Below are 22,185 nucleotides of genomic sequence, written 5' to 3'. Positions count from 1 at the left end.
TCCACCAACTGGGGACCAAGTATTCAAACATATGAGCCTATGGAGGTTATTATCATTCAGATCATCACAACAACTATTTCTATAGTTTAATTTCATAGGATTTGAATTTCTAGGCTAAAGTGTATAGATCATTATAAAGCAGCAGTTTTCAACATGTAGGTCATGATCTCTTTGGGGGTCAAAGGGCCCTTTCATAGGGGTCACCTAAGACCAACAGAAAACACAGATGTTTACATTAAGATTTATAGCAGTAGGGGCTGGTGAGAAGGCTAGGAGCACTGACTGCTCTTCCAGTGATCCTGAATTCAGTTCCCAGCAATCACATGGTGGCTCACAACCATCTGTAATGGGATCTGATGCTCTTTTCTGGCATGCAGGTGTACATGCAGGCAGAGTACTCATACATAAAAAATAATTAAAACAAAATAAGGATTTATAACAGTACAAAAATTACAGTTATGAAGTAGCAACAGAAATAATTTAATGCTTGGGGGTCACCACACCATGAGGAACTGAATCAAAGGGTCACAGCATCAGGAAGTTTGAGAACCACTGTTATAGTCTTTATTTTTTAACTTTTCATTTTGGGATAACATATAAGGCTTACCAAAAACATTTGTAAAAGTGTTAGAAGGAATTTGAGCCCTAACTGTGCAATCTAAAGTGAGCACAGTGTAATTCTCTAAACTAGGAACCACTTTGCTGGATGCTGCTAGCTTGTCTGTAGATGTACCCTTTGTCATGCCGTTGCCCTGTGCTTGGGACCACCCATGCTCACACACTGCAGTGAATGTCTGTCTCCTCAGTCTCCCTTCATCTCTATCGTTTCACTATTACTTAGTTACTTATTAAGACTATGACACTTTAAGAGCACTGGGCTTATTTATTTTATGGACAACACCCCAATTTGGGCTTGTCTGATGTTTTCCCATGACTACTAAGAGTATACATTTTGGGCAGTAGTTCCTTAGAGCTGAGATTGTATCCTTTGAGGCACAAGATGTTGACATATTTAATTGCTGGTGATGTTTTTGAAAGATGACTAATCTCATTTAGTTAGGCTACACAAGAATGGATTTCATTGTGACATTCTGTTGTGTGTGTGCTGTTGTACTTTGCTTGCAGTCACCCCTACTGCCCTTGGTGTTCCCACTCCTGCTAGTCCATCCTTCAAACATGGATGGTGTTAACTTGGTTGACTTGCTTGATTAAAGCTGTGCCTGCCAACTTACCCACTGAGCCAGTAGTCCTTAAAGTACTCCCTTAGCTTAAGAGTGGTGTACAAGAGTGGGTTTGTTGTTGTTGTTGTTGTTTTGTTGTTTTTTTTTTAACTTTTAATAGTTGTATATTTGAAGGGTTTTTTTTGTGGTAAAATGACAAATGACTAGAAATTGAATTATAATTTGTTACTATTAAATACAGATATAGATGCACATGGAAGCTTCTAGGTGGTAGATGCCATATCATTCTATCTTTTCTCCTCCTCTTAGTTTTGGTTCCTTCCATTTTCTGTATTGTCTTGTTAAAGAAGTAGTTATAAGTATGTTGTGATAGACTTTAAAACACATGAAGGTAGCCAGGAGGTGGTGGCACACAGCTTCAATCTAACACTCAGGAGGCAGAGGCAGGCAGATCCCTGAGTTTGAGGCCAGGCTGGTCTACAGCGTGAGTTCCAGGACAGCCAGGGATACACAGAGAAGCCCTTTCTCAAAAAACAAACAACAAACCAAATGAAGGTAATCCAGAGTTTTGAAAAAGAGGTGAAAGTGGTTCTTGCATTATCATCTCATTGATTAGAAGTCAAAGTTGTTTTTAACCATTACGTAATGCTGTTTGATGACAGTTACCTTTTTTATTACACATATTCCAAATTAGTATTAAATAAAATGAATTATCAAGGGGATGGAGTGATAGCTCAGCAATTAAGAGAACTTCCTGCTCTTGCAGAGGATCCAGATTGAGTTCTCAGCACCCACATGATGGCTTACAACCATCTTTTACTCCAGTTCCAGGGGATCCAACACCCTCTTCCTACCTCAACAGGCACAAGGCACACACATTGTGCACTTAGATACACACAGGCAAAACACTCATACACATAAAATAAATTTAAAAACCTTTTTAAAAAGATGACTGTTTTAGTTAGGGTTTCTATTGCTATGAGGAGACCCTATTACCACAGCAACTCTTATAAAGGAAAGCATTTAATTGGGGCTGGCTTATAGTTTCAGAGGTTTAGTCCATTATTATCATGGTGGATCATGGTGGCATGCAGGCAGACATGGTGCAGGAGAAGGAGCTGTGAGTTCTACATCTCGGTCTGTAGGCTGCAGGAGGCGTCTGGGTGTGGTTTGAGTATCAGAGAACTAAAAGCCTGCTCCCACAGTGACATACTTCCTCCACAAGGCCACACCTCCTAATAGTGACACTCCCTATAGGCCAAGCATTCAAACATGAGTCTGTGGGGGATATACCTATTCAAACCACCACAGTGACTTATGGAATGACAGCAGTATTACTTCTGATAGGTTAATAAAAGAGCAGCTTAGGGGCTTAGAGGCTGAAAGCACTTGCTGTACTTATGGAAGACCCACATTCGATTCCCAGCACCCACACCAGGTAACTAACAACCACCTGTAACTCTACTACAAAGGGCTCTATTGCCTCTTCTGCCCCTACAGATACAAGGCATACATGTGGTGCACATATAAACCTGCAGGCAAAGCCCACACTGTTGGCCCTGGCCCCACTCCTTGGGTAGCTGCTGCCTTGCTTGCTGACCTTCACCAGATGTCCTCCCTATGTAGACTTCCTGCCAGCTTCCTTCCTGGAAAACAGGTTCCTTGTTTAGTGTACCCTGTAGTGTGGGGTAAACAGCAAGCGTGTGAAATAGTGAAACTTCTGTAGCAAACTTTTGCCCTCCCAGGTTCTTCCACTGTGCTGTTAGTCTGTATTCAAGGCCCCTGCTTCCCTTCAATAAAGGGCATTCTACTGAGATGAATGACCTGCTGTCTTGTCTCTGTTTTAATCCTCAGCCCCTTGCTCGGACATGGTGAATGGGTTGTAGCGCGGGCGCTATACTACACATAAAATAAGTCTTTAGAAAAAAAAAATAAAAGCAGTTGTCTATTGGTGAAATTATTAAGGCCACTCCACGTAGTTAAAAGGGAGGTTTATTAGTGGCATAACTTACAAATGAATGGATAGGTAGGTTGTAGGGTCTGAAGAAGTAGTAGCGCAGTCCAGCGGTGTTCTCTGGAGAACTCTGCTCGGTCTACCTCTAGCATCCAGGGTCCAGGAAGCAAGAGAAGGCGGTGCATCCGGATCTCGGGTCTTCAGGACCCTCTCGGCCCCGCCTTGTAGGTGTGACAGTTACTGAAGCCTCAATGGGGGTTGGAACTTCCAGATCAAAGCTGGAATGGCTACCCACTACATCTCCCCTTTTGTCTAAATAAGAAGGTTATAACTTAATACAAGACTATATACAAAGGAATGGTTATCAAATATTGTCCAGGAGTAATGAGGGATAATGACCTAGATAAGATGGAACTACAATCAATGCGAACAATATCAAGCAAGAAACACATACTAAAATCCAGAGAAGTCTAGAGCGTAGGTAAATGGTATGTTACAAAGATCATTTCAAAAGGTGTCCTATTCTAAATTACCTGAATCTAATACTTAATATGTTCTATATAAGATAATATTTATAAGATATATATTATATTAGTATAATATATATAAGATAATATATAATATATAAGATAGTATTATATATAAGATAATATATATACACACTAAGTTGTAACTATAACTGCTAGTCTTCAATCCCATCAAAGACCTGAGAAGGAATATAATGGTACCTGAGAAATGGAAGATGGATGCAAGCAACTTTTGGGAATCTTGCAAGAGTAGACAGAGACAGCTGGCAGCCTGGACAGTCACCTAATGTTTCTCAGCATTGGTGGTGCATTCAAATTGGCTACAGGCCTAGAGTATCTGACAGACCATTTTCAGAAGCAGGAATTCTGAAAGACCATCTTACCCTGTCTTGGCAGAGTACAGTGGTCACTTTCCTTGTGTCCCGCTTGTCCAGAAAGGACAGCATTTGTACTGTCAGCAGTCGAGGCAAGGGCAGTTCTTTGCCCAGTAGGCCATTTTGTGCCAAGAAGACAAACTTCCAAATGGAAATGTCTTAGAAGCCCAACATTCTCTTGGGATCAAATTGGTGCTGCCAGGAGCAATTGGGCACCAGATATTGGTGAAATTATTAAGGCCACTCCATATAGTTAAAAGGGAGGTTTATTAGTGGCATAACTTACAAATGAAGGGATAGGTAGGTTGTAGGGTCTGGGGAAGAGGTAGCACAGTCCAGCGGTGTTCTCTGGAGAACTCTGTTCAGTCTACCTCTAGCATCCAGGGTCCAGGAAGCAAGAGAAGGTGGTGCATCCGGATCTCGGGTCTTCAGGGCCCTCTCTCGGCCCCGCCTTGTAGGTGTGAAGCCTCAATGGGGGTTGGAACTTCCAGATCAAAGCTGGAATGGCTACCCACTACAGTTGCCACTTGCTGGCACATGCACACATGCTTTCAGATAAATGTGGCATTTCTCAAGTTTAAAAAAAATACTTGTTTTTTAATTTTTACCATTTCTTTTTTTTCTTTTGAGATTGGGTCTTACTATGTAGACCTGACTGGCCCAGAACTCACTATTTAGACAAGGCTGGCCTCAAACTTACAGAGCTCCACCTGCCACTGCCTCCCATGTGTTGGTATTGAAAGCATGCACCACCACACCCAGCTGTATTTTCTAATTTTTATAAACATTTGTTTGTCACTTTTTATGGTAACACACTATTTCATTTAATATTTTAAAAACACTAAATGCACACACACAAAGATATGAATGCTTCACAAATTTGCATGTCATCCTTGTGCAGGGGCCAGTGCTCATCTCTGTCAGTCCGGTTGTTGTGTGTGTGCTGCCGAAGTGAGCACCTGTTGGGTGTTTTTCAGACAGTGTCTCAGAATGTGTCCCAGCATGGCTTTGATCCCCTTCTCCATAGTCTCTTTGAGTTCTGAGATGACAGGTTTCTGAGATGACCACCTTGCTATTGCTAAACTGTAGTATTATATGTGTGTGTAAGAGGCTACAGCTTGATGCTGTGAGTGTCTTTGGCTCCCCACCTTATTTTTTGAGACAGTCTCACACTCAAGGTTGAACTACCTGTTTTGACTAGACTGGCTGGCCAGTGAGCTCCTGGGATCCATCCAGCTTGCACTATGCTGGTGTTATAGATGTGCACTGCTTTGTCTGTTTCTGGTTCTCATGTGGGTGCTGGGGATCCAAACTCAGGTTCTCAAACAGCAGGTACTCTACCATTGCAGCCATCTCCTCCAGCCTTAGGCTGTAATCTTTTAAAGAAAATTTTAGCAGAAAAATTAAAAGCGCTAATAAAGAAGGGTTTTCTTTGTTTTTATAAAGTTGGGCATAATGGCACACGCCTTTAATCCCAGCGCTCAGGAAGTAGAGGATCTCTGTTTGACGCCAGCCTGGCCTACATAGTTCCATCACATCTGGCTACATAGTAAGACCTTGTCACTCCCCACCCTTAAAGAGGGTCTTTATAATATGACTTCACTGAATTTACCTAATATTAATGCCTCAACATTAGTCTGGTACATTTGTTATAACTAGTGAACTGATAATACATTAAAGTCTATAACTTGTTTCTTTAATAATTTTTTTTTCCCGAGACAAGTTTTTTCTGTGTATCTTTGGCTGTCCTGAAACTCACTTTGTAGACCAGGCTGGCCTTGAACTTATAGAGATCCACCTGCCTCTGCCTTCAGAGTGCTGGGATTAAAGGTGTGGACCACCACTACCCAGCCTCTTTAGTAATTTTTAAATTGGATTTTTAAACCAAGATTTTCAAGTTTGATTTCTTTCTGTTTTAGGATATCCACCTTAAATTAGCTTATGATACCTTAGGCTTCTCTTAGTTGTGATACCTTTTTTTGTGGGTCTAAATGAGCTGATATTGACATTTTGTACTGGATGTTGCTGCCAACTGAATGCTGCTTGAGAGCCAGATTGTCTTTCTTTGAATTTGTTCACTGTCTACCATAGAGAGTACCACTGAGTAGAGAACCTTTAGTAGATGATTGCTATGACTTGAATGAAGACTGTGACTGTCTTGAGGACAGCTGTTTGTATATATGAAAGAAGATTTTCTAAAATGTTTTGAATCAAGCTTGTTGTGCTGGCGGTAGTAGAAAGATGACCTACAGATGTTTAGATATGGAATTTCAGATCTTTAGAAAAGTAATTTAATCAGCCAGCCATGTCTGTAATCCCAGCACTCAGAAGGCAGAGGCAGGTGGATCTCTGTGAGTTTGAGGCCAGCCTGGTCTACACAGTGAGTTCAAGGACAGCTAGAGCTGTTACACAGAAAAACCCTGTCTCGCCGGGCGGTGGTGGCACACGCCTTTAATCCCAGCACTTGGGAGGCAGGCAGATCTCTGTGAGTTCGAGCCCAGCCTGGGCTACCAAGTGAGTTCCAGGAAAAAGGCGCAAATCTACACAGAGAAACCCTGTCTCAAAAAAACCAAAAGAAAAAAGAAAAAAAGAAAAGAAAAACCCTGTCTCAACAAAACAAAACACACTAACAAAGAACAAAAAGTAATTTGAACTTTTGAATGGAAAATACAGTGTATGTAGACATAATTCAGAAAGAACATTCAGAAGTGACTCAGTTGTAAGCTAGGTGTAATGCTGTTGTGCTTCTAATTCCAGCTGCCTGGGAAACTGAGGTGGTAGCATTGCTCATCCTAGAGAAAGGTCAACCTGGGCAGCATAGCCAGGTCACTACCTTTAAAAAAAGGAGACAAATACATATTCTTTGTGTTCCTGTTGAGGCCCCAGACTTTTCTGTTCATTTTCCTAAAGGTAACAGATAGGACTAGCTTCTTCCATGTGCTTCTATAGATAGAATTAACTCTGTAGTTTGTCTTTTTTTGACATAGCTCTTAAAAACAGAGGTTTCTGAGGACCAAACCCAGGGCCTTGCACATACTTGGCAAGCGCTTTACCGACTGAGTGACATCCTGAGCCTCTGGATCAGACTTTTCTGTCTTTTGTGATAACTGAAAAATGGAGACAGGGATTCATTTACATTTTTGTATGTTCAGGAGCCATTTGTTTATGAAATAGCAGCTGGTGGACTTACTGTATCTTCTCTACCAGTTAACTTCTAAAGTATATAGAGTGTACAATCTGGTGTGATAACTTGTGTTCTTTTTCCAATAATAGTCCATAATACAAACAATACCATGAATTCTAAGCAAAAACTTGGGTATTTTAATGTTTTTTTTTTCCCTCATTATTCTTAGACCTGCACCAGAGGAGGCAGCGGTGGCAGCAGCTGGAGCAGTAGCGGGAGCAGCCATGGCGGAGGGAGCAGCGGCGGAGGGAGCAGCTGCGGAGGAGAGAGCAGCGGCAGCGGCGGCGGCGGCGGCGGCGGAGGGAGCAGCGGCGGCAGCAGCAGCAAATCCTGAGTCACCTGAAGTGGTTGTTTTGGATGACTCCGACGAAAAGGAGGATGATACTACCGAGAGCACTGGAGAGCAGAACTCGGAGGATTCGGAATCTGTTGAAGAGATAGATTGTAGACCTGGTACTTCCCAGGAGTGTGCAGAGGTTGCGGTTCGACCATCAGTTATTCAAAGGCTGGAGCGGGGGCAGCAGCAGCCCTTGGAGTTGGCTCAGGAAGTTGAGAGTGGTGTGGAAAGAGTTAATTCAGTCGGTGTTCAGGCTACAACTAGTGGAAAAGAGTTAGTGCGTCCCCCAGTGATTTGTAATGCTCCTGCCAGATCTTTGCCTAGAGGCTCTGAGAGACCAGTTGCGGCTACCAGTGCTCCTCGGTTAGTACTGGCAGTTGCTTCAGATTCCTTTCCAGCTTGTGACACAGAAAACCTTGAAACATACTTTGACTCCCCAGATCAGGGCACTAGCAATCCGCCATCTCAACCCGAAACTAAAGACCCGAAAAAGAAACCTTTAAACATAAATTTAGACAAATTGCTTGCACAGAAAAATCTCAGAGCTCAGGGTGCGTCTTTTTCCCCCGTTGTACGAGTTCGTGAGTTAACAGGTGATGAGCTTTGTTCTGTAAGAGCTGGGCCGTCTTCTGAGGCAGGGGAAGGCACATCGGGAAACCCCAGTGAGACTGACACACTAGCACGAGCACTTCGTGAAGGTGCCATTCCAAAGCGTCGTGGTGAGGCATCTCGTTCAAATGTGGTTCGTCCCCGAGAAGAGACATGTTTGGTCTTTAACAGACAGGAACGCCCAGTGAGTTCTGAAGTGACTTTCCAGCGTGGCTCTCTTCAGCTGGTACCTGGTCATTCCCAAGCTGCAGTACACGACTTACGTTATCTGGAGGAGGAAGAGGAGGAAGAAGAGGAAGAAGAGGACGAAGAGGGACCCGATCAAGAAGATGAGAGCTACGAATCTAGAGGTTCTGACACGAGTTTTGATTCTGAGTCCTCTGGTCAGTCTCCGAGTGCCCTATCTGAACTGACGGCTAGAGAAATAAATGGATCAGAAGAAACACATGCTGACAATGTACAGCCTCAGGATGAAACACCTACTGTTTCTGGAGCAACTTCAGACAATGGCAGCAGTTCTCATCAGGTGCCTACCAACCGTTCTCCAGTGATTACACAGAACATACAGCTCATCAGTCTGGTTGATGAAAGCTACGAGTCTAGTGGCTCTGAAGAGAATTTTGATGGCGATGACTCTCTTCCGTCAACTAGTCACCATCCTGCACAGCCTATGAGAGCAGCAAGCCTTCGTACACAGATGGCCATCCGTCTGGTTGACAGCTATGGAAGCGGCAGCTCTGAAGCATGTGAAGATTCTGGGTCCTCAGCTGATGAGACTCCAGCAGCAGCAGCAGCAGGACAGCAACAGCCTCCGAAGAATGCCCATGCACACCTGGTTGATGAGAATTACGGGTCAAGTAGTTTCAGTTCTGACAGTGACGCGGCTCCCCAAATGCCCGCTCAAGAAAGAAGCCCCAGAGACAGAGCTGGCCAACAGGAAAGTGAACACCAACCCAGTAGTGCTGAAGCACAACCTGAACGTGATGGTTCTCTTGAGACAGTGGCTGATGAACCCCAGAGAGAAGCAGAAGAAATAAATGTTCCGAACCAGAGTACCAGCCGTGGGGATATGAACTGTGAGTCTCATGGTCCTGAAATGGGTTTTCATGCTGATGCTCAATTAGAGGCTGATCAATCTCCACTAAATCCTGAGGAAGTAGATCTTGACCTAGAAAATCAGAGTGTTCACTCTGGCATTTCTAACCTAAGTTCTGATTCCCGTGCTTCTTATCAGTCAGCTAATGATCAACCTCAAGGGGCTTGGGGTGAAGTAAATCTTGATGAGTTAAATGTCGACATGGAAGTTAAGAGCAATGGGTGCTCCAGTTCTGAGTTGACATTTGATTCCGATTCCCCTCTTCTGTCAGTTACTGAGCGGTCTCTGCTGGATGTTGAAGGAATAAACGAAGATGACTTTAACCTGGAAGATGAAAGCTGTGTGTCAAGTAGTTCTGACATAACTTTTGATTCTGATATTCCCGATGACTCAGTAGCTGACCAACCTCAAGTAGCTGTTTATGAGGAGGAACCTGTTGATCTGGAAAATAAGAGTAATGCATCTTGTGTTTCCGAAATAACATATGATTCTGATATTCCTCTTCATTCAGGAAATGATCACCCTGAAGTAGCTGTTAAAGAAGTAATCATTCAGGAAGAAGAAAACGTTCCTTTAGAAGGGAAGAATGACAGTCCCAGTGGTTCTGAAATATGTTTGGATTCTAATGCCCCTCTTCATTCAGTGACTAATTCTGATGTAGCTGTTGAAAAGATAAATTCCCCTAACGAAGAGCAGGTACACATAGAACAGAAGGAAAATGAACCTACTGATTCTGAACTAGACACTCTTAACTCAAAGCCTGGATGTTCTGAAGATCCTATTATAATACGTGCTTCTGAAACAACACTGGATTCTCATATCCCCTTTCAGTCAGTTATTCGCAAATGTGAAATAATTGTCAAAAATGTATGCCCTCCAAAAGAAAAGCATGCTCAATTGCCAAGTCAAAGCACGGAGTCTCTTTCTGAAATCAATTCAGCTTCTTCTTCTGCTCCTCAAGCAGTGACAGAACCTTACGTAGGTAAGAAAGCCAAGAGAAAGACAAAGCATCTTGAGGAAGTCAAGAGCGATGATGAATATGACTGTCCACCAACTTTCCATTCTGATGGTTTGCCTCAGTTAATGACTGAAGAACCTCAACCAGCTGCTTTGAACGAGGACCATGCTGACCCAAAGGACGAGAGCACTGATGGCAGTCTGAATGCTGCTGGTTGTCTTGATTCAGTCATTAGCCAACCTCAGCCAGCCGAGAAGGAAGACCATGTTGAACTGGAAGACACAAACGGCCAACCCAGTGATTCTAAAGCAAGTGTTGATTCTCCTGGCCACTGTCAGTCACCACCTAAAGACGATGTGATCACAAAAATGAGCCAGTGGAAAAACGAGGCAAAGGACCTTGAAAAGAAGATCAGTGAACTTATTTATTCAAAACTAATGCATGATTCTAGTGTTTCTTTTCGTTCTGCAATGGATCACCTTGAACTAGCTCTTAAACAAATAAATCTTGATAGTAATGATCAATTGCCCTCAGAAGATAACAGCCAGGATGCCAGTTCTGAAACAAACTTGCACTCTGATTTGTCAGTCCAGGCAGTAGTTGGAGCACCCGAAATAACTGTTTTGGAGCCTGAACACATTGAACTTGAAGGTAGGAATAATGAGTCTTGTGATTCTAATGACTCTGCCCAATCAGAGGCTGATCAGCGTAGTGACAGTGAGGAAAACCAAAGTCAGAAGGATAAAGAGGACACGGAGGGTAAGAAGGATGAGGTGCAGGGTTTGGGAAATACATGTGTTTCCAATGTCCCTGAGCCATTGGCTGGCCAAACTGAAGTTGAAGTAGTTCAGGAGAGCAGCCATTGGAAGGAGCAGGGGGATTTGGAAGATACAGTTGGTGAATCTATTGACTCACAAATCAACTTGCATTCTGATGAACCACTCCAGTCTGTGACTAATACAACCCAAGAGCCTGCTGAAGAAATACATTTACTGAGGGGACATGTTAGACCACATGATAGTGACTGTGACCCCTGTGACTCTGAAATAGTGGCTATTTCAAATGTCATTTTTTGCTCAGTGACTCGGAAACCACAGTGTTTGCAAACAGAGTGTACCAGTACGAAAGTAAAGAGCAGCAGTCCTTGTGGTCCTGAGGTGAGTGTTGATTCTCATGACGGTCCTGAAACGAGTTTGGATTCCAGTGATCCTTGTCAGTCAGTAGCAGGCCATCCTCAGAAAACTGTCAAGGAAATGACTCTGAAGGAAGACCATATTTACCTGGAAGACAAGAGCTACAGGCTAGTTGATTTTGAACCAACTTACTATCCTGATGATCCTGTTCAGTTGGTGACATATCCATCTGTGGAGGATGCATCTATCACAGAAGTAAACTTGCAAAGAGAGACTCATAATGACCTAGAAAATGAGACCTTCCAGCCATGTTGTTCTGAAGTACCATGCAGTTCTGGTGTTCATCTACAGTCAGAAGTTGACCCACCTCAAGTGGCTTGCACAGTAGCAGATCTTGAGAAGAAAGAGCCTGACATAGAAGAAAAGTACAACGAGTCTTGTGAGCCAGAAATGCTGTATGATTCTGATGTCTCTTTTCAGATAGTAGTTAACCAGCTTCAAACAGCAGATGATGGAGAAACAGATTCACCACAGGTGGTGTTTGTGGATGTTGTGTCCAGTGATAGTGATTGTGACCGGGAAGTAATTTCTGATTCAAATATCCCTCTTCAGCTAGAAACTGAGCCACCTCAGTTGACTGTCAGAGAAACCAATGAGATAAACACGGATTCTGCTGGTTCTGCAGCAATGGAAAAGTACTTTTGCAGATTCTGTGGTTGTGATTATGAAGCCTCTCAGTCAGTGACAAATCAGTCCAAGGAAAGTTTCAAAATAATAAATCGGAAGAATGACTACATTATTCTGGGAGATTCCACTTGTTCATCTTGTGGTCATGAACTCAATTTCAATGTTGATGCCTCTGAACAGCCCACTACCTGCCAGTTACAAGGGCCTGATGGTAATTGTATTGCCCCAGAAGTTAAGAACTATGACTCTAATTGTCCTGATGCCTCTGAACAGCCCACTACCTGCCAGTTACAAGGGCCTGATGGTAATTGTATTGCCCCAGAAGTTAAGAACTATGACTCTAATTGCCATGATGCCTCTGAACAGCCAACTACCTGCCAGTTACAAGGAACTGATCGTAGTTCTGTTGACCCAGAAGTTAAGAAGAATGTCTCTAATCCTCATAAAAGACATTTCACCTCGGAAGATACTGTCAGAAGTGCCAGTCCTTGGAGAGAGCCAAGAAGTGTTGTCTGTCGAGACAGGAACTGGGAGTCTAGCAGTTTTGCACCAGGCTCTTCTCTCTGTCCTGTGTCACTGATGGGCCGGACAACTGTGATGCATATCCCTTTGAAGATACCGGACGAGGATCTAGAAACTTCTCCATCTGACCTGCATTTTTACTATGATTCTGACACTGATGAACCTCAGCCTGCCAAGAAAGCACGCTCCAGTAAGAAGATAACTTTTGACATGAGAGTAACTAAGTATGAATATGAAGACCCTGAGGAAATGGAAGGAGAGGAAGAGTTTGCAGAACTATTTCTTGAAGTGCCACCTCAGGTCCCTCCATTGGTTGTTGTAACACCTCGGTGTCAGATGAGCCAAACTCCGTTGGTTGTTGAAACACCTCGGTGTCAGATGAGCGAAACTCCGTTGGTTGTTGTAACACCTCGGTGTCAGATGAGGGAAGCACCATTGGTTGTTGAAACACCTCGGTGTCAGATGAGCGAAACTCCGTTGGTTGTTGTAACACCTCGGTGTCAGATGAGGGAAACACCATTGGTTGTTGAAACACCTCGGTGTCAGATGAGCCAAACTCCATTGGTTGTTGAAACACCTCGGTGTCAGATGAGCCAAACTCCATTGGTTGTTGAAACACCTCGGTGTCAGATGAGCCAAACTCCATTGGTTGTTGAAACACCTCGGTGTCAGATGAGCCAAACTCCATTGGTTGTTGAAACACCTCGGTGTCAGATGAGCCAAACTCCATTGGTTGTTGAAACACCTCGGTGTCAGATGAGCCAAACTCCATTGGTTGTTGAAACACCTCGGTGTCAGATGAGCCAAACTCCATTGGTTGTTGAAACACCTCGGTGTCAGATGAGCCAAACTCCATTGGTTGTTGAAACACCTCGGTGTCAGATGAGCCAAACTCCATTGGTGGTTGAAACACCTCGGTGTCAGATGAGCCAAACTCCATTGGTTGTTGAAACACCTCGGTGTCAGATGAGCCAAACTCCATTGGTTGTTGAAACACCTCGGTGTCAGATGAGCCAAACTCCATTGGTTGTTGAAACACCTCGGTGTCAGATGAGTGAAGCAGGATCAGTTGTTGGAACAACTTGGTCTCAGATGAGCCAAACTCCACTGGTTTTTGAAGCACCTCCGTGTCAAATGAGTGAAGCACGATCAGTTGTTGGAACAACTCGGTCTCAGATGAGTGAAACTCCATTGGTTGTTGAAACACCTCGGTCTCAGATGAGCGAAACTCCATTGGTTGTTGAAACACCTCGGTGTCAGATGAGCCAAACTCCATTGGTTGTTGAAACACCTCGGTGTCAGATGAGCCAAACTCCATTGGTTGTTGAAGCACCTTGGTCTCAGATGAGCGAAACTCCATTGGTTGTTGAAGCACCTCCGTGTCAAATGAGTGAAGCACAATCAGTTGTTGTAACACCTCGGTCTCAGATGAGCGAAACTCCATTGGTTGTTGAAACACCTCGGTCTCAGATGAGCGAAACTCCGTTGGTTGTTGAAACACCTCGGTGTCAGATGAGGGAAGCAGGATCAGTTGTTGGAACAACTCAGTCTCAGATGAGCGAAACTCCATTGGTTGTTGAAACACCTCGGTGTCAGATGAGGGAAACACCATTGGTTGTTGAAACACCTCGGTGTCAGAAGAGGAAACCACGATCAGTTGTTGGAACAACTCAGTCTCAGATGAGCGAAACTCCGTTGGTTGTTGAAACACCTCGGTCTCAGATGAGGGAAGCAGGATCAGTTGTTGGAACAACTTGGTCTCAGATGAGCGAAACTCCATTGGTTGTTGAAGCACCTCCGTGTCAAATGAGTGAAGCACAATCAGTTGTTGTAACACCTCGGTCTCAGATGAGCGAAACTCCATTGGTTGTTGACACACCTCGGTGTCAGATGAGCGAAACTCCACTGGTTGTTGAAACACCTTGGTGTCAGATGAGCGAAACTCCATTGGTTGTTGAAGCACCTCCGTGTCAAATGAGTGAAGCACAATCAGTTGTTGTAACACCTCGGTCTCAGATGAGCGAAACTCCATTGGTTGTTGAAACACCTCGGTCTCAGATGAGCGAAACTCCATTGGTTGTTGAAACACCTTGGTGTCAGATGAGGGAAGCAGGATCAGTTGTTGGAACAACTCAGTCTCAGATGAGCGAAACTCCATTGGTTGTTGAAGCACCTCCGTGTCAAATGAGTGAAGCACAATCAGTTGTTGTAACACCTCGGTCTCAGATGAGTGAAACTCCATTGGTTGTTGTAACACCTCGGTCTCAGATGAGTGAAGCTCCATTGGTTGTTGAAACACCTCGGTGTCAGAAGAGGAAACCACGATCGGTTTTTGGAACAACTCGGTCTCAGATGAGCGAAGCGCCATTGGTTGTTGAAACACCTCGGTGTCAGATGAGTGAAGCTCCATTGGTTGTTGAAACACCTCGGTGTCAGAAGAGGAAACCACGATCGGTTGTTGGAACAACTCGGTCTCAGATGAGTGAAACTCCATTGGTTGTTGAAACACCTCGGTCTCAGATGAGCGAAGCTCCATTGGTTGTTGAAACACCTCGGTGTCAGAAGAGGAAACCACGATCGGTTGTTGGAACAACTCGGTCTCAGATGAGCGAAGCTCCATTGGTTGTTGACACACCTCGGTGTCAGAAGAGGAAACCACGATCAGTTGTTGGAACAACTCGGTCTCAGATGAGCGAAGCTCCATTGGTTGTTGACACACCTCGGTGTCAGAAGAGGAAACCACGATCGGTTGTTGGAACAACTGGGTCTCAGATGAGCAAAGCAGAATCGGTTGTTGGAAAAACTCGGTCTCGGATGAGGAAAAATGAGGTGAAAAGCAACGCACAGGAATCTCAAGGTCATCTCTCCAGTTGCTCTAAGACCAAGATAATTCTTCTGGGTGCAAAAGAAAGGACTGCCTGCTCTGACAATAACCAGAACACATCAGTTCACGCATTGTCACATCTTGAATATATTGAAGGTAAAGTTGGAGACACCAATGACGTCTCAGTGGCTGTAGGTAAACCGTCTTGTTCCCTAGCAGAGGGGCTCCATCAGCAACATGGGCATGTGGCTTCTGAGAACCAGGTAGAAGGAGTCAGATGTGGAACTCAAGCAAGGTCTCGGAAGAAAAGAAAAACGGCAGGACAAGAACAATTAACAAAAGGGAAGCATTCCCAACCTGACAGCCAGAAAAAGAAAACCCGAACTAAGAAAACAAAGTCACCCAGACCACAGACTAAAGCTTCGGAGCCTGTACAGCCGGATTCCTTAGTCTCTATTTTTTCTTCTCTAACTATGAAGGAAAATCAGTCTTTGAAACTGCCTAGAAAGAAGGCTGGCAGGGAGAGGGACTTACAATTCTTATACAGTTGTAAAGAGCACAGCGCTCCTAGCCCAGCACATAAGAAACCTGTGACTAATCCTCCCCAGACCGCAGCGGTAGCAGACTGGGACAAACGTGAGGTAGCTGGCAGTGGTCTCAGCAAGACTGACCCCATGCCCAGTGCAGGAGAGAGTGGTGCCGACAGACCAAGCGTGGCTTCGAGACCCATTCTGGCAACGCCGAAGAAAAGAAGGGTGTTCAGGATCCTTGGGGCCAGCCAGTCTTCACCTCCAGAAAATTCAGGTGCAGTTCCTGCAGTTCCAAAGGATAACAATTTCCAGCAAACTCTTTCCAATCGTGAAAGTCCCAGAATTATTCCCAAATTAATTCTAAAGGAGATTATAGACAGTAAAAATCAAAAGAGATTTTGGAAAAAGAAGATGGCCGCTACACATCAATCAAGCTTACTCAAAAATGCTTACAAAACAGTGGTTCTCCGGAAAAGAACGAAGTTTTCAGAAAAAATGGCTCTTTGGCTTCAGCTGACAGCCACCGACATCGTTAGGAAGTATATTCGCGGCCGTAGTTTTACACGCCTCCGGAGGCGTCAGTCAAAGACTGTTTTATTTCGAATGCAACTGAGGAAGAAGAAGATCGTCGCCAGGAAGATAAAGGAGGCCAAGAGAGCAGCCGCTGAAGCGCGTGCGCGTGCGCGTGCACGTGTACGTTCGCGCCTCTGCGTGGTCTCAGTTGTCCCAGCTGTTCCCGAAGAGCCGTCCAGCAGCGCGGCGGCGGCGGCGGCGGCGGCGGCGGCGGCGGCCGCGGCGGCTGCGGCGGGGCCCGCACTGCTGCCCGCTGTCTCTCCCGCTGCGAATGCCGCTGCGGGAGTAAAGCGCTACCGGAAAACCTACCGAAGGAGGAAGAAGAAGAAGCTGCTGCCCGTGAGAGAGTATGACCTGAGAAGCTCAAGTTCCACATCAAACGCCGACAGGATGGTGACACGTCGCACAAGGAAATCGAGAAGCACCGAGGCAAAGTAAACGCCGCATATCGTGGCGGATGGAGAGATCAGTCCTCACTTGGACGGGACACATTCGGACTTGAATGGACATACTTTTCCCAGCTTTGGCGGGGAAACTGACACTATCCTTACACTATTTTGCTACAGATATTATTTTTCAGAGATTTTATATTCATTTAAGATTAGTGTTTAGGGTCCTTTTTTTTTTTTTCTTTTAAAGGTTTAAAAGCAAACTTTGTCCTGTTTCTGTAGAAGAGCTTCATCTTAATTTGTCTTATAATTTAGCATAGAATTTTGTCCCTTAAATCATGTCCACATTCATTTCCTCTGGAAATCTTTCGTGCCAAAAAGTTATAACACTGGGAGAATGAACACAGCAAACTTATTAATGTCATCTTTTAAACAACTGGACAGACGTCTTTACTGAATTACCACGCTTACAAGTTGAATCGTCAATAAGTATTCTAACTGGATGAATAAAAAGAGCGGCATTGTGCTATCTGAGTTTTCGACTATGATTGACTTGAATGTTCACAAAAATATAATTTATTTTTCTTTTAAAGGCATTCCACGAAATAATTCTTTAATTGAGGTTTCTTTTTTCTTTTTTCTTTTCTTTCTTTCTTTTTTTTTTTTTTTAAGTGCCTGGTGATTTTTATAGACAGCAGAAATTCTCCTTCATTTAGATTGGATCTGCAAGTCTGGAGCTTTCCTTTTTTGGACACATACCCACAAGTCTGTTCATTGGCATTATTAACCTTATATGGAAAAAGACTTTGCAAACATGATTAGGCTTTTAAACTACCTTTTCTCCCTTTACTAGTAGTCTAAAATGAAAATCCAGGTAATTTTTATCATCTTATTAATATTTCAGGCACCATTTAAAATATTGAAGTAAAGTTACTGGTTTGATAATAGTGTGTGGGCTGGCCATTGTCAATGAGTGAAAAGCTTGAACATTTCAGAACACTTAAACTAGTAACTTAACTAGAGACCCACTTTACAAGTGAGAAACGATTTATACATCAATCAGTTTATCTTCAACTGTCTAATTATCTTAAACTAGTTAGATAGTTCAAGGTGAGACTAATTTGACATCTTCAACTACCTGATTGATTTTAACAGTTCAGATAAAAGATGCTTGGATACACAGTGTGAGCCTCTGGTACTTGATTGAGTATATATATTCCTTTAAAGGGACCTTGACTGACCTGGTGCAGATGCATCCTAGTTCTTGTTCAGTCAAGACCTCAATCTCTTTCTGTCATCAATGTTACAAGGAAACAAAGTTTCCCTTTATTGTGTAACTAATATATCTTAGTGAAACTAGTGTCAGTGTTAAGCTGTGTGGTGATTTCAGAGATAAAACTGTGTTACCTTAGAATTAATGAAATATCAATGTGGTTTTGTTTCAGGTGCCATTACTTAACCTGTGAGTCATTAATGGTGATACTGTCATTACTTCTAAATATAAGCAGTAATTATATTGCAGAGTGGACAAATGTGTTTTTTTTAGTTGGCAAGTAACGTGTTTAATTTCTTCAACCTTGCCTCCTGATTATACAAACATTTTAATTCCCTTTCTTAAAAAATATCCCAGTAAGCCACTAGTCTTTTTTTTTTTTTTAAATCTTCAAGTTTTAATTAAGGAAGAAAACTGTTTCACTGATTATGAAGTAAACATGTAAAAGCACTCTGTTTGCAGGTATTAATGTCTTTTGTAGTTCCCAGACACCCTAATGTCTTTTGTAGTTCCCAGACACCCACTAAAATAAACACTCCTGCAATATAAGTTAAAAGAGAGAGTTCATACTCAAATAACCTACCATGGAATTATGCCAGATTATGTCTACTACGATTATATTCTGCAATGTGGATTATTCTTATAATTCAAATGATAAAAATTTCAAGTTCAAAAATGTTACAGTTTTTTTTTTTCCCCACAAATCGGAAACTTTTCTAAGTATCATTTTAAGGAAAAGATTCCTATGTAAAATTCACATCACCCAACTATAAAATGTCTGCTACAGGTTTTGTTTAGCATTTTGCAAGTGTTTACTAAGTTCTTCTAAGGAATATTATTTTAGGCAAGCTTGGAAACTTGAAATTATAAAACGTAAGTTAAATTGGAAGTGAATTTTTCAGAATTTGATAGGATACAAGATGTGCCCCTTTGTCTACATGAATATTGGCTTAATTTTCAGGCTAGGTTGAAACAATTGCTTATTTTGTGTAGTCAAGAGTGCATTTTAGTCTTTTAATAGTAGTACATCAAATTACAACCATAGTGAATATTTTGTTAATCTTGTCCTTTTCAGTATCTTGAATAGATTTTTATTGTAATTGTCCTGGTGTATACAGTGTGTGGACAATATTGTGTAAAGAGTGTTTTTTGCATTTGTGCATTTAAATTATTTATGTAACTAGGGCTCTGAGTAACACTTTTTCTTTTGCTTAAAGAAAGCTATATTTAAATATTCAAATAATTATATATTTCCATGTAAAACTAATGTGAAGACCGATGTATTTTTTATAATGCAATTTAAAGTGTAAGCTTGTTTTGATGTTATCAAGATAAATTTATTAAATATTGAAATTTGTGTGTACTCTCTCCTCATATTAGAACCTTTTCCTGGAAATACTTAAAAAGAGTCAGAGAGTAACCAAGTCTGAAGTAACTCTGTAAAAGGCCTGAGAGATGATAAATAAGAGAGTGCAAATGTTGATGCTGGCGAGAAAAGAGTTTAACCAAAGATGCACAGTTGTACTCTAATCAGTAGTTATTTCAAAAGATTAAACGACCACTCATTTGCATGGTGGAGTGATGGGGCAGCTGTGATTGAGTTCAGGAGCAGGATCCATCCCACCATCTGACCCATTTTGGGAAAGGAGAACCCCAGACCTTCCATCTACCTCCCTGTCTTCTAGTGCCATAGCGTAAGACCGTGCCGACAGGATGACATGGAAGAGTGTGTCAGGGGAGAGTGAGACAGGCGTTGTGACCCTAGAGTTGTTGACTTACAGGGTTTGTTTCTAGAATGAGAATATCTTACTCTCTCCAATGAGAAATTACTTTGTAGTAAAGGACTTTTATGTTTAGAATCATGGAATTACAGAATTATACACCAAAATGCCAACTTGGGGAAATGGAAGGTAAGGAGAAGGCATTTCCTCATCTCTTGTTCAAATGAACTCAGATATTAAAGGGGGAAAGGATAATTTAAAACATTTCCCTTTGTCCTTATACTTTATGTGTGTAAAGTTCCAAGTATTTTAAGCCATGGGCTTTGTTTTTAAAACTGATTTGCTTTGATAAGGATTAGGTCGAGGCTGAAGAAGGTTGTTGCTGGGGCTTTACATTATTTCTAGGTTTGTCTATTGATTTTAATAACCTTTAAACCTGGAAAGCAGTTTATTTACCAGATTTACTCCCCCCAAATTTAGTGTTTGTACATATTGAGCCCTTCTTGAGGACAGCACATTTCCCTAAGCTTTAACTGCTTCGTGTCCCTTGATCTTTGTATTCGGGAGCCTTGGATTCTAGAACTATTACTAGGGAGAAAACTGAGGCATAGAGTAGTTAACCCCCATTTATAGGCCATCTCTCCCTTCTAGGTTCTGTCTCCTTAGTTTATAAAACGGTACCTTTGTTAGCCTTGGTGTAGTTGTTTGTTGCTTTGTTTCACTTTGGTTTTTTTTTTAAATTTGTTTTGTTTATCAGGGTTAGGGTTTTTGTTGTTGTTTTCTGTTTGTTTGGTTGAGAATCTCCTTTGTTATATATAGCATGCTGAGTATTTTGGGTTTTTTAGTTACTTTTTAGCAAGTAGTTTTAAATTGACTTCAGATTTAATTTTGTTGTCTTTCTGCCTCTGAGAGTTGAACCCAGGGCCTTGTGTGTGTGTGTGGATTAGGTGCCCTGTTGCTGTGTTGTATTCCAGTTCTCAGACAGTTGTTAGTGACCAGAGTTTTTGTCTCCTGACAGCAAGTGAGAAAGCCAGCAGGTGAGGCTAGCATTGTTCCCTTCATGGCTCTTCTTTATGATCTGATTACTCCTCAGATCCAAGACTGGACAGCAGAGTCGCCTTTTGGGGTGTTCTTGTGGCACACTTGAGTGTTGAATGCTCTTTGGATCTTTGACTCTCCTTTTCCTGCCCAGCGTGAGCATTCCCTGTGCTTAGTCAGTCCTCAGTTTCAGCACACACACGCACGCACGCACGCACGCACGCACGCACGCACGCATCACCTCATGCTCTCAATCCTTTCATGAGGGATTGCTTACAGGGAACTGAAATCTGAGAATGGTAACCATCAAATTGCTGGTTTAATCCAGATGTGTGCCACAGAGCCAGGAACTGTGTTGGTGACAGCCTCTTGGTTACGTTGTTCAGCATATTTAGATAACATCAAAACCAGGAAGTCAACATTGATCTCATCTATCTACTCTGCAGACCTTATTAAAATTTCACAAATTATCCCAAAATGTCCTTATAGGTCCTGGATTTGATCCACATTTCTGGACTTGATGGACTTTGTTGGTTTCTTCGGTATGGAGCAGTTTCTCGCCTGTCTGTACTTGATAGCATGGCATTTTGACGGTACCGCTTTATTTGTGGAATATCCTTGAGTTTGAGCTTGTCTGATGTTTCTTTGTAACCTGCATTTTTGGAATTCTGTGTTCTTCTCAGTGTGTATTAACTGAAGCCATGTGATGTCAGTTTGAATAAATGTGGTGATAGAATATATCCTGTGTTTGTCTTTATTTTATGGAAAAAGCCTTTGGAAAATCACAGAAATGGGGTGGGAATTACATCTCATAGAGGTCTTCAAAAACTAATTGACACTTAAAGTTTTCTTAGATCTGTTCATTGTGTGTGTGTTTGCTCACCTTGCCTGTGTGGGGGTTGGGGGACAATTTACAGGAGTCGGCTTTCCTCCTACCCCGTGGGTCCCAGTGATCAAACTGATCATTTCCAGTGATCACACTGATCATTAGGCTTGGAAGGTATCTGCACTTGCACGCATCTCACAGACTTTTGTACAACTAATTTCGATGGTAATTATTACTGAAAATTTGGTGCTACACACCTGTAATTCTAGCCATTTTGGGGAGACTGAGGCAGGAGGGTTCAAGTTCAAGGGTATAGTGAGACATCCTGCAAACTGGGGCAGAGTGTGGTGATGGTGGCCTCCAGGAGTCCAAAGCAGCATTATTGAGAGTTGAAGACCAGTCTGGGCTATACAGCAAGACCCTGTTTCAAAAAACAAGACTTCACAAAG

The 22,185-nt window shown here is 42.7% G+C and overlaps 1 protein-coding gene and 1 non-coding gene across 6 annotated transcripts in view; one reads left to right on the top strand and one right to left on the bottom strand.

Annotated features, from left to right (window-relative positions):
• The window catches only part of Zdbf2 (zinc finger DBF-type containing 2), a 47,424-nt gene extending 25,778 nt beyond the window's left edge, over positions 1–21,646 (top strand). For all 5 annotated transcript variants that reach the window (XM_076550263.1, XM_076550259.1, XM_076550264.1 and 2 more), the window contains one exon: positions 7,390–21,646. In XM_076550263.1, coding sequence (XP_076406378.1) covers positions 7,390–16,927 — 9,538 coding nt within the window. In that variant the 3' untranslated portion in view covers positions 16,928–21,646. The remainder of the gene's footprint in view (positions 1–7,389) is intronic.
• LOC121822199 (U6 spliceosomal RNA) lies at positions 4,893–4,995 on the bottom strand. The gene has a single exon (XR_006063209.1). It is a non-coding gene; the product is annotated as a U6 spliceosomal RNA (small nuclear RNA).
• Positions 21,647–22,185: the final 539 nt, after the last annotated feature.

This window comes from Peromyscus maniculatus, chromosome 13 (assembly GCF_049852395.1).
Source record: "Peromyscus maniculatus bairdii isolate BWxNUB_F1_BW_parent chromosome 13, HU_Pman_BW_mat_3.1, whole genome shotgun sequence".
Lineage (NCBI taxonomy): Eukaryota > Metazoa > Chordata > Mammalia > Rodentia > Cricetidae > Peromyscus > Peromyscus maniculatus.
Note: the sequence above shows the minus strand (reverse complement) of the source record. Positions and strands in the feature narration are given on the sequence as shown.